This window comes from Ranitomeya imitator, chromosome 7 (assembly GCF_032444005.1).
Source record: "Ranitomeya imitator isolate aRanImi1 chromosome 7, aRanImi1.pri, whole genome shotgun sequence".
Taxonomy (NCBI): Eukaryota; Metazoa; Chordata; class Amphibia; order Anura; family Dendrobatidae; genus Ranitomeya; species Ranitomeya imitator.
Window position 1 is genome coordinate 151,278,708 of NC_091288.1, and position 17,253 is coordinate 151,295,960.

Consider the following 17,253-nt stretch of genomic DNA (forward strand, 5'->3'; position numbering starts at 1 on the left):
ACATCCTCCGTGACTCCAAACCAGATGGGTGTCATCCCGCAAGCCCACATCCTGAACGTGCAATTTGGGGAGCAGCAAGCATGTGCCAAATTCATGGTGTAGGGGACAAAGCACTGGAGAGAACAAGGCTGAGGCGCTTAGAGGACCGGAGCTGGCATAATCAAGATTTGCCAGAGGTGAAAAATAGTCTATAGGAGACAGGAGCAGCACAAGGAGAAGAACAGAGCAAGTCAACCTCAGAATGCCTGGAGATGTCATAAATTGCATTTAGCAGCACTATCACCAGCTAGAGAGTTCTGTTACCAACACCACTCATGCCCCATAGAGATGGAAAAACACTGGAGTGGAGGGACTGTTTAACCTCTGCATAGCCTGTATGTACCAATAGACACCAGCAAAACAATCAGAGAAGTGCATCTTCCATAGTTTTATTTAAATTAGTTTCCACTTAAAAAAAAAATAAAAAAAAAAATAAAGAAGACCAGCATCATTAAAAATGACCTTTACTAATAAACATTTCATTATGAGAAACTAATAAACATTTCATTATGAGAAACAGTATATCTGGCATACAACAGTATTCACCACTCTTGGCATAGTTCTCAAACATAAATTGGGCGTAGTTAACCACAGTAAATGAATATAGATCTATACGTAAAACATGTTCCCATACCTCCTGTAATCCCCAGCAGAATGCACCCTTTACTCTGCAACTTTTATAGGAACATGGCAAGATCCCCAAAGGAAAGAATTTAAGCTATGAAGAGATTGTGTCTGCAAATCCTATTTGGTCCAGTGTGGTCGTTTATCACAATTCTATACATTGCTCCAAATCGTTAATATAGTCTCCTGATAATAACTCCGTAATATCATATCATCTGGAAACAAAGGTACAGAAATACAAAAAAAAAAAAATGCAAGAAACCCAACTCTTCACATTACCAAAAATAAAAGTGCACTAAGTGTTCAAGTAGAGCAGTGGTCTGCAACCTGTCTCTCCAGCTGTTGGGGAACTACAACCACCAGCAGGCCCAGGTAAATGGAGAATGGCAGAGCATGACGGAAAGTGTAGTTTAACCACAGCTAGATAACCACAGGTTGCTGACAACTTAGGAGTCTGGTGTGTCATCTATTAGGGCGTACAGAAACATTTACGGTACACGTCATCTCTTGGCTCGCCTTGGGTCTCGTCCATTGCTCATGGAGGCAGCTGTTGGTGAAGGATTGGCTGGTGGAACAATGGTTTGCTGGTTTACAGGTCCTCGTCCATTTGTTCGACCATTGTTACTATATGAAGGTGCATGGTTAGAAAAAGATCCTGACACAGATTGTGGGCCATTACCTGCAAGAAGGAAAGCCAGTATTAAGATTCTGTACTTCCAGAGTCGCAGAGCATCAGTACAAGTGCAAGCTTACTTTAATATAGCTTATTACAAAAAAAATAAAAAAAAAAAAGTTCTCATCGACACTTGAAGTCTTGATTTATCACAGAAAAAAAAAAAAAAAAAAAAAACCTCCTTCACCTCTTGGACTGAACAGTCACTATGTAAAATCTGTCTTTAGTGAGGTATTCCAACCCGCTGTATACATATACTGAAATATATTGTCCAGTACTTAATAGTGATGGTTTATCAATATCAGATCAATGGGGGTGCAACACCCAGCCCCTACACCCATCAGCTGGTTCCAGCAATGGCTGGATGTGGAGAGGAACCACAGAGCTCAGCAGTATAGTGACCACAGGGAGGTTCCCCGTCCACTCCTGGAAGAATGAGGGATCTGGACTCCCATTCTAGCGTTCGTAGGGATCCTCATGATGAGCGCACAAGGCACAGAAAGTTAGCACTTATCCAAAGGATAGAATATGCAAGGAGTAAAGTTGCCATGATGCGTCAACCCTTTAAAGGGAACCTGTCAGCAGATTTTGCCACTATAAGGCCATGTGCACACGTACAGTATTTTTCGCGTTTTTTCGCGATAATGCGAAAAAAACGCTTACATATGCCTCCTATTATATACAATGTATTCCGCATTTCTTGTGCAAATGTTGCCTTTTTTCCCGCGGGGGAGAAAAAAAAAAAAAATATATCGCATCGCGGAAAAAAAGCAACATGTTCGTTAAATTTGCGGAATAGCAGTGACTCTGCACACCTAGGAATGCATTGATCTGCTTACTTTCCGCATGGGGCTGTGCACACCATGCGGGAAGTAAGCAGATTATGTGTGGTTGGTACCCAGGGTGGAGGAGAGGAGACTCTACTCCATGGACTGGGCACCATATAATTGGTTAAAAAAAAAAGAATCAAAATAAAAAACAGTGATATACTCACCTTCAATGTCTTCCTGCCTCTCAGCGGTGCACGCTGCCGCTTCCATTCCTATAGATGCTCTGTGTGAAGGACCTGCGATGACGTCGCAGTCTTGTGATTGGTCACGTGACCGCGACGTCATGGAAGGTCCTGCACACACACACACACACCATCTATAGGAACGGACACTGCTGAGGAGATCGGCTGTCTGTAGGTGAGTATAACCATTTTTTTTATTATTTTTAAACATTCTATCCTTTACTATTGATGCGGAATAGGCAACATCTATAGTAAAAAGTTGGTCACACTTGTCAAACACTAAGTTTGACAAGTGTGACCAACCTGTCAGTCAGTTTTCCAAGCGATGCTACAGATCGCTTGGAAAACTTTAGCATCCTGCAAGATAATTACGCTTGCAAAATGCTAAGAAAACCGGGGAAAAAAAACAAAAAAAATGCGGATTTCTTGCAGAAAATTTCCGGTTTTCTTCAGGAAATTTCTGCAAGAAATCCTGACGTGTGCACATACCCTCAGATGCAGCCACTGCCTTTCAGGGCTTATCTACAGCATTCTATAAAATGCTGTAGATAAGCCCCTGATCCGACATGAAAGACAAGAAAAATTAGTTATATTATACTCACCTGCAGGGCGGTCCGGTCTGATGGGTGTCGCAGGGCCGGGGCCTCCCATCTTCTTGTGACGCCTCCCTCCTGCTTCTTCATCTCTCCCCGACATCGGCGCTCCTGCGCAGGCGCACTTATCTGCCCTGTTGAGGTTCTGGGCCTCTGACCTTTCCCTGCACCTGTGCACTGCAGTGCTTTACTTTGCTCTCAACAGGGCAGATAAGTACGCAGGAGTGCCGATACCAGGGAGCCATTAAGAACCAGGAGGGCGGTGTTGCAAGAAGATAGGCGGTGCCGAACCTGTGACACTCATCGGACCACACAGGACCGCCCCCAGGGTGAGTATAACTTATTTTTCTTCACTTGCAGGTCGGACCGGGGGCTTATATACAGTATTATAGAATGCTGTAGATACGCCCTGAAAAGCAGTGGCCGCATCTTATAGCGGAAAAATCTGCTGACAGGTTCCCGTTAAACAAATCAGCACAACTTTTATAAACACTCTTTACATTAAAATAAAGCGTGGTGTTCCAACATGGCTCTTCTTCCAAGTGCTGGTGGCAAGTTAAAAAAAAAAAAAAAAGTTTAATTCTTAAACTTAAGCAGCCATGCACTTACCATTGTTTGGTGGAGAATTATTGCTTTGATCCATATGTACCTGGAAGACAACGTGCATTTTATTATACCCATACGCAAGTAAAGTGCAAACCCTCCAAAATGCATTGAAAAGTAGACTCCAGTTTTCAGTACTACTTGAAAACTGGAATCAAGGACCTCCAAAGTGTCAAAAGCTGGCTTACAAAAAAAAACAAAAAAAAAAAACACACCCATGGATAGAGGAAAATGTCAAACTTTGGAATATCCTTTAATACCAAATTTGTAATTCATTCATACGTCACTGATCCTATCTGATCACCGTGTACCACCAGCTTCAGATATCATAAAGCACAATTAGAGGAAAGTGCAACCGTAGACACATCAGTGGTCTCTGCACATGACATACTACAGGCCATGTGTCCATCGGTGCACATACGCCATTTATTTGGCTGCTGATAAAGTTACCTACAGTCAATTTGACAATTACACAACTGTTATACAAAATTATACATTTACTCACATATGGAAAAGGAACCTGTGAAGTTTGTACAGACCAGGCTAGATCATGACAAAAAGCTATATTTTAGAATACTGCAGTATTTTATAGAAAAACAGCATGAAAAAAAGGAGCCTCGTCCGCATATCCCACTGGCGTCTACCCTCCAGGGTCTGCAGATTGTCAGGTCTCTCCCTATAAGTAAATAAGGAGAGGCACGTGTCCCCATGGCAGAGCCATGTAAGGGCTCTTTTCCCTAAACCGGCACAGTCTTTGGGAGAAAACAATTAATGAGGAGACATGTATACAGAGAAGGAAATAAGTATTTGATCCCTTGCTGATTTTGTAAGTTTGTCCACTGACAGACATGAACAGTCTATAATTTTAATGTTAATGATAGGTTAATTTTAACATTGAGAAAAAAAAACAAACAAAAAAAAAAAAAATGTATGAATTTATTTGCATTTTGCAGTGAGAAATGAGTATGATCCCCTACCAACCATTAAGAGTTCTGGCTCCTACAGACCAGTCAGACGCTCCTAATCAACTGGTTCTCTGCATTAAAGACAGCTGTCTTACATAGTCACCTTTATAAAAGACTCCTGACCACAGAATACCCTCTACAACATGGGCAAGACCAAAGAGCTTTCTAAGGAGGTCAGGGACAAGATCATATACAAAGAAGTCTAGCACTCAACTTAAGCATCGATAGGTTTGATTTATTTGTAGCACTTGAAACGTTTCAGTCCGTAAGGACTTTCATCAGTCACGTGCTGATCGTAGCAAATATGGCAATATTCATGCGGGAGAAAAAATACACGGAACGTGCAGGAGAGCCGCCACGCCTTAGGGCATTAGTAGTAATATTTGGTATAGCTTAAATTGAATGCTGTTGTGGTGGGGCGGTGACCACATTTAATAATTGAGCACCCACAGGCTGACAAAGCCGACGCGAAACGCGCGTTGGGGCCACCGTGTGGGATATCCTGGTTACCAATACGTGGGTAAGGATTAATATAGGCTTATTTACAGCGTCTTTTCACCTCTTCTGTTTGGCCTTTGATCATTGACCGGATTTAGCGGTCACTTAGCCTGGGCGCAGGGCTATTTAGACTTGCACATAGCCATCAGTATAGATTTATAGGGGAATTTGATATGATCTGGTCCCTTACCCGATTACTCTGTGGCACTACGCACTTTATTAGTATAAAATTTGGTATCAGGATTACCCACATAGCGTCTATTTCCATCCTTTGCTACTATTCACCCTCCTTTTTCAATTATATGTAATGTCTATTTGAACTATGATAATTGTATGTCTTTTTGGCTATGGTTGCCATTTGTTGTAAATAATAAATATTTGCTTATGGACTTCAAACTCCATTGTTTTCTTTTTGTTGCTGACAAAGCCAATATGTAGAGCGAAGGACCCAGCCTCCAGACATGGTATCCACTCCGCTCTACATACCGGCTTTGTCAGCCTGTGGGTGCTCAATTATTAAATGTGGTCACCGCCCCACCACAACAACATTCGCCGTGTTTGGAGGAAGACAAACGGTGCCTATGACCCAAAGAACACCATCCCCACTGTCAAGCATGGAGGTGGAAACATTATGTTTTGGGGGTGTTTCTCTGCTAAGGGCACAGGACTACTTTACCGCATCAATGTGAGAATGGATGGAGTCATGTACTGTGAAATCCTGAGTGACAACCTCCTTCCCTCCGCCAGGACATTAAAAATGGGTCATGGCTGGGACTTCCAGCAATACAATGACCCAAAACATACAGCCAAGGCAACAAAGGAGTGGCTCAAAAAGAAGCACATTAAGGTCATGGAGTGGCCTAGCCAGTCTCCAGACCTTAATCCCATAGAAAACTTATGGAGGGAGTTGAAGCTCCGAGTGTCCAAGCGACAGCCTCAAAATCTTAATGATATAGAGATGATCTGCAAAGAGGAGTGGACCAAAATTCCTCCTGACTTGTGCGCAAACCTCACCATCAACTTCAACAAATGTCTGACTGCTGTGCTTACCAACAAGGGGTTTGCCACCAAGTATTAAGTCTTGTTTGCCAGAGGGATCAAATACTTATTTCTCACTGCAAAATGCAAATAAATTTATACAATGTGATAATCTGGATTTTATTTTTGATATTCTCTCAATGTCAAAATTAACCTACCCTTACAATTATAGACTGTTCATGTCTGTCAGTGGGCAAACTTACAAAATCAGAAGGGGATCAAATAATTATTTCCTTCACTGTAATTGTCACAATTCCAGTGATTTGGGCAGCATGAAAACAGCTGACAAGTTCCCTTTTAAGGACTCATTTTATTTCCGCTTTTCAAAAACATAACTTACGGATTTATTTGGATTGGCTTTCTGTTGCGGGTTGGTGAAGTCTGGATTGGGTTCACTAAAGTTCGGCACTTCTGAATACACCATACAAAACCTAGAGTAGGGAAAAGAGGGACATAAAGAGGAAAAAGTGAACAAAACAAATCTAAACAGAGAATCCATCTCGTTCAGGGAACTGATCAATTATGAAGGAAACAAACTACCTAAGCTATGAGCAGGACATTCACCAAACCCACAAGACTAAACATTGAGGATTCTTACATGGGTTGTCCACTACTCAGACAAGCCCTTCTCAACTTGTTTGACCCCCATTAAAATTGTAACACATACTCCCCTGCGGCGTCGTTCCAACAGGGTCTGTGCTGGCTCTCCTGGGGACTGTGTGACATTGTTACGTTACGCAATCCCTGTATGTGTTGCGGCTATCACATAGCAGCGAGACATGCAGCCACGGGGACGAGAACATATTTTTCGAGCACGGCGAAGACACTCTTAGCACCTGAACATGATCCCCCAACACCTTATCAGAGCATGTTCGCTCATCACTCCTTTAACCCCTACACGACATGCGCCATACTAGCACTGCACATGTCGTGTCTCCCCCTTTGATGTGGGCTTCGGCGGTGAGCCCACATCAAAGTCGCAACATGTCAGCTGTTTTGAACAGCTGACATGTGCGCGCAATAGCGGCGGGTGAAGTCGCGATCCACCCGCCGCTATTAACTTGTTAAATGTCGCTGTCAAACGCTGACAGCGGCATTTAACTACCGCTTCTGGCCATGTGGCCGGAAATGAGCGCATCGCTGACCCCCGTCACATGATCGGGGGTCGGCGATGCATCAGGATGGTAACCATAGAGGTCCTTGAGACCTCTATGGTTACTGATGCTGGCCTGCTGTGAGTGGCCCCTGTGGTCGGCGCTCATATCAAGCCTGCATTTCAGCTACGTAGCAGCGATCTGATGATCGCTGCTGTGTAGCAGAGCCAGTCCAGTTGTGCCAGCTTCTACCCTCCCATGGAGGCTATTAAAGCATGGCAAAAAAAAAAAAATATAAATTTTTTAAATATTAAAATAAATATATATAAAATTTAAACCACCCCCCTTTCGCCCCATCCCCCCCCAAAAAAACAAAAAAATTAAAAAAAAAACTACACATTTGGTATCACAGTGTTCAGAATCGCCCGATCAATAAAAAAAATTAAACTCATTAACCTGATTGCTAAACAGCGTAGCGAGAAAAATTTGAAACGCCAGAATTACGTTTTTTGGTTGCTGCGACATTGCGTTAAAATGCAATAACGGGCGATCAAAAGAACGTATCTGCACAAAAGTGGTATCAAAAACGTCAGCTCAGCACGCAAAAAAAAAAAAAAAAGCCCTCACCCGACCCCAGATCACGATGGAGACGTTATGGGTATTGGAAAATGGCGTGTTTTTTTTTTGTTTTTAGCAAAGTTTTGAATGTTTTTTACCACTTAGATAAAAAAAAAAAAAAAGACCTAGACATGTTTGGTGTTTATGAACTCAATAACCTGGAGAATCATAATATCAGGTCAGTTTTAGCATTTAGTGAACCTAGCAAAAAAAGCCAAAACAAAAAAACAAGTGTGGGATTGTACTTTTTTTTGCAATTTCACCACACTTTTTTTTCCCCGTTTTCTAGTACAAGACATGCTAAAACCAATGGTGTCGTTGAAAAGTGAAACTTGTCCCGCAAAAAACAAGCTTTCACATGACTATATTGACAGAAAATTTAAAAAAAGTTATGGCTCTGGGAAGGAAGGGAGCGAAAAATGAAAACGCAAAAATGAAAAAGGGCCACGGTGGGAAGGGGTTAAATTTGTTATGAGTAGGGTTGAGCGACCTTGACTTTTTTAGGGTCGAGCCGGGTTTCGCGAAACCCAACTATCTCAAAAGTCGAGTGAAATCGGCCGATTATGGCGAAAAGTCGACGATCGACCGAAACACGAAACCCAATGGGATCTCTCTCTCTCTCTCTTGAAAAGCTGGTGTTACACAGTGCAAATCGCTACAGCGCACAAGCGACAACATGGCGATAGGCGTCCACGCCCCTAAGACCTATGTCATCACTCTGCCCACGCCCCTTCATTGGCTGAAAAAAATGGCGCCAAGCGCGTCATACGAAACGCGACTTTGGCGCGAAAGTCGCGTACCGCATGGCCGACCCCACACACGGATCGGGTTTCATGAAACCCGACTTTGCCAAAAGTCGGCGACTTTTGAAAATGAACGATCCGTTTCGCTCAACCCTAGTTATGAGTAGTGGATTGCTGCAAAAATTCGTGATTTTTTTCATGGCATAATTAACCCATTACTTGCCAAATTAAAATTTTTTACAAGTACGGATTTTTCAGAAAAGGGCGTCCCAATATTCAATTAAAAATGACAAGGACATGATTTCCTATTTTGAAAACATTCATTTTACAAACACAACAAAAAATTGGACCAAATTATAAAAACTTAGTTGCTAGAAGCTAAAGATTAGGCACCCATAGTTTACGGTAAGTCAAATGTGGTGACCTATTCCCTTTAAGGAAAATTATAATCTTGTCTTCAGCTTACAAGAAAGGAAGAAAAAAAAACAAAAAAAACATAGGGATGACAAAACTGAACTAAAAGCATGTTCCTCTGCAAGCTTTTTATACATAGCGTTTCCTGACCTGAAAGGGAAACAATGTTCCAACAAACTAAGCTGTGAATTCGGTAAGCCAAAGCTCCCACTGACTCAGACTCTCATACACGGCTCATGTATGAGGGATACTTTACTGTAGTAAAATGGTAACATCAGGCTTTTCATCACCATTAGGATACAATATGTTTATTGGAATACAACTTTAGAACACAAAACTAATTGTAAATATGCGGTAATGCACCATGCAGATTCATCTCAGGTAAAAGCATAGATCAGGAACAGAACAGACATTTCAGAACTTTCCCAAATTCTTCTGAAAAATATTCTGCACTGAACTACTGAACCCAATTTACTATATATTTTGGGAGTTGGTCCATTTTATACGAACTCCACCAAAATAAACAGTCTCCACAGTCCTGCCCACAAAGCAAAATCCCAAAAGAAACAGTCTCGTCACCATGCCCGTGTCCTAGTCGATCCATTGCAGCCATTATCTGCCTAGCATGGAGGTGGCTGTACCTTTTCACAGCCCTAGAGCGTGCACCCTTGGGCCAGGGGAGTGGGTGGTAGCTCCCATTGCGGTGGCCTGTGAATAGGCGGCTTCAGATTTCCATGCTGCTAGTTATGTCGCATTAAAGGGAACCGGTCACCCCCAAAATCAAAGGTGAGCTAAGCCCCCGATTTATCCTGAAAGATGAGAAAAAGAGGTTAGATTATACTCACCCAGGGGTGGTCCCGCTGCGGTCCGGTCCGATGGGCGTCGCGGTCCGGGGCCTCCCATCTTCAGATTACATCTTCTTGTCTTCACACTGCGGCTCCGGCGTACCGATTTGCCCTGTTGAGAGCAGAGCCAAGTACTGCAGTGCGCAGGCACCGGGTCTCTGACCTTTCCCGGCGCCTGCGCACTGCAGTACTTTGCTCTGCACTCAACAGGGCAGACAAAGTACGCCTGCGCCGGAGCTGCAACATGAAGACAAGAAGAGGACGTCATCTGATGAAAATGGGAGGCACCGGACTGCGATGCCCATCGGATCGGACCGCCCCTGGGTGAGTATAATCTAACCTCTTTCTCATCTTTTAGGTTACATCGGGGGCTTATATACAGCATTACAGAATGCTGTAGATGAGCCACTGATGCCGGTGGGCTTTGCTCACCTTCGATTTTGGGGGTGACAGGTTCCCTTTAAACCAGAACAGTGAAGACTAGTTTGTTCTGAAAGACCACTAGACAGCCAGACACACACACACAGGCAGGTCCAGATGCCACCTAGAAGTAGCACCATAAAACCCTTGCCCACTTGTGAGGGATCATTGCCTGTATACAGAAATCTGGACTGGTTGCAGGTGACCATGGACCAGACGGCAGTGATATGTACAGGTACTACGCTAAAAAGAGGGGAACTTTATTTAATGTATTGAGCTTTTCCCTGTGCGGCTGTGCTCATCTAATGTGACTGATGCCTGCACAGAGTGGCTGGGAGAAAAACTGCAGGAAATAGCTAGATTAAATGCCCTTTAAGCAAAAGCAGTTCTGCCTCCCCAATCACAAACTCAATGGCAGTCAGCGACATATTGCAGACCTTTGCATGTAGTTTTCTACATCACCCCTAAGCCAGAGAGCCAGGAGGCGCACAGCAGCTGTGTTCCTGTATTAGCAGTGTCCTCAGTGACAGCATGCAGTTCTGTACATTCACCACAGGGTGGAAGCAGCGGCAGCTAAACGGCTTATCTTATACTTTTAAACTCCTGAAACTTGGTGACGGGAAAGAGGCAGAAAGCAGTGCAACCTTCATACACTAGCAAGGGAGGCAGGCTTTGCCATCAGTGCTCCTGGAGTTCAGAAATAGTTAATGAAAACTCTGCAGAGATCATGATGTAAAAGTAATAAGACCGGCATGCAAAATAAATCCTGCGTAGGTCATTACAAATGAATCAATATACCCAAGCTCACTGTGCTGCTTAATTCCTAGGTTTTTATGGTACTACTAGTTTGTTTCATTCTCCCAGTCATCTAGGTCGTGCCATGTAATTATGGATTGAGGGAGTAGGGTTACTGGGAGAACTAGCACAAGGTTTATATGAAAAAAATAAAATAAAGATCTCATGTGGCAGTAAGGAGAGGAAGGGTATTTACTTAGTATTAACTAGGCTTGTCCAGATGAGTATTAAATGTCTGTATGCAAAACAGGTAGCACACGGACAGCAGGACCAACACAAGTCAATGGTGGCGTCACATGAACCATCACATACGGGTATCATCCGAACGTTATACAGAACCATTACAATATAGGAAGCCATTTAACCTTTATTATTTATTAAATTGTTCATGTAAAAAAATGCACCAAAAGCATGTGCAGATGAACATACGGATGGAAAAAAGGACATACGGATACGATAAAGATATGAAAAAACAGACGTACATAACTAGATTGCTGAAGTTTTTTGTTTTTTTAATTCTTTTGTTTGCTTTTTTTTATATATACAAAAAAAACAGATTTTACATAATTTTGCACACACACTACTAACATTAGTAGTGTGGAATGTGCAAAAAAAAAAAAAGGGGGGGGATATGAGATGGTTTACTGTATGTAAACCATGTCTCATGTCGGGTTCGAGAAGGAGATAGGAGAAGCCGGCAATATCTAGCGCTGTATGAAAAAAAAAAAAAAAAATTACATACATACATACATACATACATACATGATTATTTGAGCCCATGGATGCATTGTATATCCGTATGTCGGTTTTGCAAGCCTGCGAGAAAATCTCGCAGTACGGATGCCATACGCATTACATACGGAGGATGCCATGCGCAAAATACGCTGACACACCCTTGCCTACGGATGACATACGGATCACTATTTTGGGGACTTTTCAGCGTATTACGGCAGTAAATAATGGACCGTATTTTTATACGCTGAGTGTGAGTCCGGCCTTACTGAAAGCCGGGAGCTCCAGGGAGCAACAGGTTTGTTTTCTCCAGATGGCCACACCCTTTGTAGGGCCACATTGTAAGGTTAGGGTCACATGAGGGTATCTATCACTATATATCTATATAATGTGTGTATACATTATGTGTGTACACACACTTCATCCAGAAAAGTCAGACTTTTTTTATCGCTTGTTGTCCCTATGCAATCAGTTTTTTGCGCAGCAGTAAGTGATTATGTACAGGACCATTTACAATTACTTATGTTACAGAATTGCACTGTAGTCCGTAAAAATTGGATGCTATGCTGTGGCTCCGTATGGCTTCTGATTTTTTCCCCTCAAACTCAGACTTGAATGGGAGAGTCTCAGATTTTCGGAGTAAGGCTATGTTCACATCTTCAGTGTTTGGTCAATATTTTACCTCAGTATTTATCAGCCAAATCTAGGAGTGGAATAATCAGAGGAAAGCTGTAATAGAAACACGTCACCACTTCGGGATATATCACCCACTCCTGGTTTTGGCTTACAAATACTGAGGTAAAATACTGACCAAATACTGAGTGTGTGAATGTGGCCTAAAATGGAGCATGCTGCGGTTCATTCATCTGCATGGCTTCATTGAATAACATTGGACCAAGTGCAATCCGTTTTTCTTGTAAACAGATCTCTCATCCAAATTATATGGTCATGTGCACAAGCCCTTAAGCAGATCACCTACAGTCTAATGCCATATCTGCAGCAAAATAGTAGTTTTTGCAAAGTAACATGTTCCCTTTTAAAAGTATACATACACTATACACTTGCTTGGTTATTTCTGTGAGTGAAGAGAGCCGTGCGTATATGCAGCCCCTTCTTTTTCCCCCCATGGAGTCAGTGGCCAGATCACAAGGCAGGTGGGGGGGTCCAGAGACCCCTATTCTGCCCCTAGTGGGACCTGCACTGCATTTCCTGCACATGTGTCAGAATTGAGAAGAACTTTGTTCCCATCTTACACCGAGCGTTAATTTCCATGTGCAAAACAAGTTACTATAATGGATAAAGCAATCATAAAAGGCTCTGATTGGAGAACATCAATGCAACGTATCAAACTTGCTTATGTGTATATAAAAGAAAAAAAAAAAGGGATCATGGAAGAATATGAGGCACTTGTACCAAAATGATAGAGAAACACTGGAGTTTCTAGCTTGGCTGGGGGCAGAACAGAGAAAGCCTCAGTGAGGGCACCAGGCGAGGAGGACAAGCGCGGTACTTACTCTCCGATCTTCTGCAGCTCCCCTCCTCGGCCGCTGTACAGTGTTAGACAGCCTTTCCACAATGAAGCATACCTGAAAAACAGAAAGGTTACATCTTCATGTTCACAGACAGCTGTTAAAACCAGAAACGAATATCCGTACATCCTTGTAAATACCAACACCTGTATTGGATCCCATTTCTAAAAGGGACTTTCTTACTTCGGATCCAATCCTGTTTGTCATAAGTGGACACCAGCTGGGGTCTTGTCCTGACAATAGCAATGTCTGGAGGGCTCAAGCACTAACGGCGCTGCTTCTTATCACTCATCATAAGCAGTTTGTTATGGGCAAACATCTCCCCTACCATGAAAGGACACAGAAGTACACATTGCAGGACTCCGATGTCCTACAGTCACATGATGGCCACAAGCCATGTGCAGGATGGAGGCAGGGGCTGTGCCAGCACAGATCAGCAGGGACGGCATCTACTACCACAAGCTGGAGACTGCACGGCAGCCGGCCCACCCCAGGCATATAGAATGGAGGCCAAGACCAGCTAGAGATGCAACTAGTGTTACTGGAAATATGAGAATGCCACTTAGTATTTTGGCATATCTGGAAAAAAATAAATAAACAAAATGGTGGCAAAAAACAGACTGATTTGATGTAAATTTGCTGCTGTGGATTTAAATTTTTGGAAAGGTCTGCAACATACACAGAAAATTTATGGGCATCAGCATGCCATTGTCATACTTTATTAAATTGGTGGTGAAGGGCCTTCTTCAGATTCATACTTGGCCATTCCCAATAAATCACCCTAAAGGGAACCCGACAGCAGGATTTATCCTCATTAGCTAATTACAGCACTGCATTGGTCATTAAACACTGATTTGTAGCAAACGTTGAGGTTTATTTCTTTTATTCTCTTCAATAGATTCCCTATCAGTATGTCTTTCAGGGAAAGATGCCTGCATAATGGTAAAAACCAGCATTTTAATCTTGTGTTCCTGCATATTGTAATTAGTTTGGCCAGTTGCGGATATCTCGCCCACAGAGGCGTGGTTTCAGTGTCTGTAGTGCCCCATCTCCCTGCTTCCCAAATACCACGAGGGCCGTTCTGCCTTTGGGCATGCAGTGATCTGCCTTTGGGGCACTGTGCAGGGTCTGATGGGCCGAGCATTTCCCTCTGCGATCGGCCTACAGAGAGTATTAGATTGAGAGGTGCTTTTGTATTTCTGTTTTACTTTTTTTTCCAAAATTTTAAAAGATTATTTAATAAAGGACTTTAAGGGTTTTGCTTTGTTTTTTTTCGAAAATATACCCTAGAGCAGTGTTCCCCAACTCCGGTCCTCAAGAGCCACCAACTGGTCGTGTTTTCAGGATTTCCTTAGTATTGCACAGGTGATAATTGCATCATCTGCACAGGCAATAATTCCATCACCTGTGCAATTCTAAGGAAATCCTGAAAACATGACCTGTTGGTGGCTCTCGAGGACCGGAGTTGGGGAACACTGCCCTAGAGGGTAGTGATGAGCGAGTGTACTCGATCAGGTTCTCTTGAGCACACTTGGGTGGTCTCCGAGTATTTGTAACTGCTCGGAGATTTAGTTTTCCTTGCCACAGCTGCATGATTTACAGCTGACAGACAGCTTGATTACATGTGGGGATTCCCTAGCAACCAGGCAACCCCCACAAGTACTCAGGCTGGCTAGCAGCCGTAAATCATGCAGCTGAGGCGACGAAAACTAAATCTCTGAGCAGTTACAAATACTCAGAGACCACCCGAGTGTGCCCGAGAAAACCCGAGCAACGAGTACTCTTGCTCATCACTACTAGTGGAAACGTCTTTTGGTCACTGTACAAGTCACTACCCCCTGACTCCGCAGCGTAGCACATCAGTAGCCCATACTGCAGAGGGAATCGCTCGCTAGTCTGCAGTGTGACACCAGGACTGTGCACACCCATAGTCATGGTGGCCACCGGGATTTTCTGTGACTCAGGAAGCATTGAGGATGTGGAGGGGCACTATTGAGGGTGTAACCAAGTCTCTGTGAGCGAGACATCGGTCGATTGGGCTGCGCCTCAGTTACGGCTCACCTGTCCGGCAGCAACACCAGATTACAATCCTGATGTTACCATTATGCTGCCAACTTTCCCTTATACCAGTGTTACATGATGAAAGCAGCCTGGTAATTAATAGGGGTAAATCCTGCTCTCTGGTTCTCTAAACACAGATGTGTCCAGATGTACACCTGTCACACATACCGTATAGCGCACAGTACAGCTTAACACTTTGCCTACATCACTAGTTCTAAAAGTAACGCCGAAGACGTATTCATGCCATATCCTCACTGTAAGAAACGCACATGCAGCCTGCCAGCCATACTGGCCTCTAGAGTAACACCGGCTCCTCTTCACTGGTTGTCTTACAGCTCAGCATGGAACAATAGGTCATTCTTCTGTGCAGAGCGTGCGCTTAGCTTGCACTGTGATACATGTACTAACTCATGCAAGGCTGCCATAATAGGCGAGCCAGAGAACATCGCTCCGGTTTGCTTATGTGAACACTAAAAGGAAGCAATTGTGCTAGATCCTGTTTAGATGCACATCAGCAACCACCAGCTGCAACCACCGGCCCGGCAGTGATCACATGCAATACTCTGCCACATGTATCACTCAGCTAGCCGGTCATGTTACACAGGTGGTCTCATCTGTTAGTGGGATATATTCTACATGATAGATCAGTTACTGGGACGTCACCTAGAAAAATTTGTATTAATTTTAAGGTGAACTTTGCCCACGGTTTTATAGGGTCTCCTGCCCACCCAGATGAAGGAAATCGGAGACAAAACAGTGATGAAAAAAATATATATTTTTTTTGTGTACGAGAATAATCTGATGGCTTACTGAGGACTGAGTGGTAGTATTAGAAAGCTGAACTATTAAAACCCACAGCAGCTTAGCCACAAAGTGTTAGCCCTGAGCAACTCAACTCTGACGTTAGCTGGTCTAAGTCGCACAGTGCATAAAGTCATCCATGTTCTGTTGTCTCTAACTGCAGCGGTCCAAACCTCCTCTGCATTAGCATCAGTACAAAAATGGTGCATCATGAACTTCTTATCAAAGTATCCATGGCCAAGCAATTGCAAGCCTTACATCACAGTGTCAGATGGAATAGTGTAAAGCCTCCACTACAAGATCTTTGAGATATTTCAGTGTTTGTTAGAGCCAGTCTATTAAACCGATCTTTCCTTCACATGATTCATGCTGCACAAGAAGCTGACTTCATAGGAAAATACCTTGGGGAAATTTATGAAAATTGGCACCCTAGCAACACAATACCAATTTCTAGAATATAAAAATAATGATAATATTAAAGGGTTGTCTGTTAAAAAGAAGAAACCCACACTGATTGGCAAAATGGGCACTTTTCTCCCTATTAGAATGGAGCGGTGGTGCACAGGCCCTGACTCTGCGGCCCCCCTACAATCTCTAGGGGCCCGAGGAGTGTTGCGTGCTTTTTCCCAGAAGCCCCCTAGAGGCTGAATTCAGCAGCATTTGGGCATTAGATCCGTCACTATTCTAGAAGTGCCCATTCTGCCGATCCCACAAGTCAAACCATCACTGATCAATAAGTCACCTCCCCCTTTCAGACCCCTTGAAGTTAAGAATTACTAGTCTGTCCAATTTCTATAAACATGTCCCCTAATAACTATAAGCGAGTTAAATCCTGCCATGTTTAGGGTAAGCAAGAACATCATTAGAATCCAGGACAGCAGCAGGAGAATTCTCTGCACTCATCCATTTACAGGCACGAGCAATTGATGAAGGGATAAGGCAATAGAGGGAATACACATTCCCCAACAGTACTATGGATCACAGTCCATGCACTTGACATGGTCGAGTATGGCGATACACAAAGTCCCTACAAAAGCAGCGGTACTGTGTGCCATTGTGCAGAACCCCCTTAGAAACTGTACTCTCTCCTAGGAGCCTGGTGCAAAGAATATGGAACTGTTACACTTGATGAGCAATCCGGTAGCCATATTGTTCT

The 17,253-nt window shown here is 43.3% G+C and overlaps 1 protein-coding gene across 1 annotated transcript in view; it reads right to left on the reverse strand.

Annotated features, from left to right (window-relative positions):
- Window positions 1-487: 487 nt before the first annotated feature.
- The window catches only part of NABP1 (nucleic acid binding protein 1), a 29,784-nt gene continuing 13,018 nt past the window's right edge, over window positions 488-17,253 (reverse strand). Inside the window, exons 3-6 of the mRNA XM_069733897.1 lie at window positions 13,221-13,292; window positions 6,386-6,476; window positions 3,551-3,590; window positions 488-1,342 (exon numbers count right to left, since the gene is read on the reverse strand). Coding sequence (XP_069589998.1) covers window positions 1,164-1,342; window positions 3,551-3,590; window positions 6,386-6,476; window positions 13,221-13,292 — 382 coding nt within the window. The 3' untranslated portion in view covers window positions 488-1,163. The remainder of the gene's footprint in view (window positions 1,343-3,550; window positions 3,591-6,385; window positions 6,477-13,220; window positions 13,293-17,253) is intronic.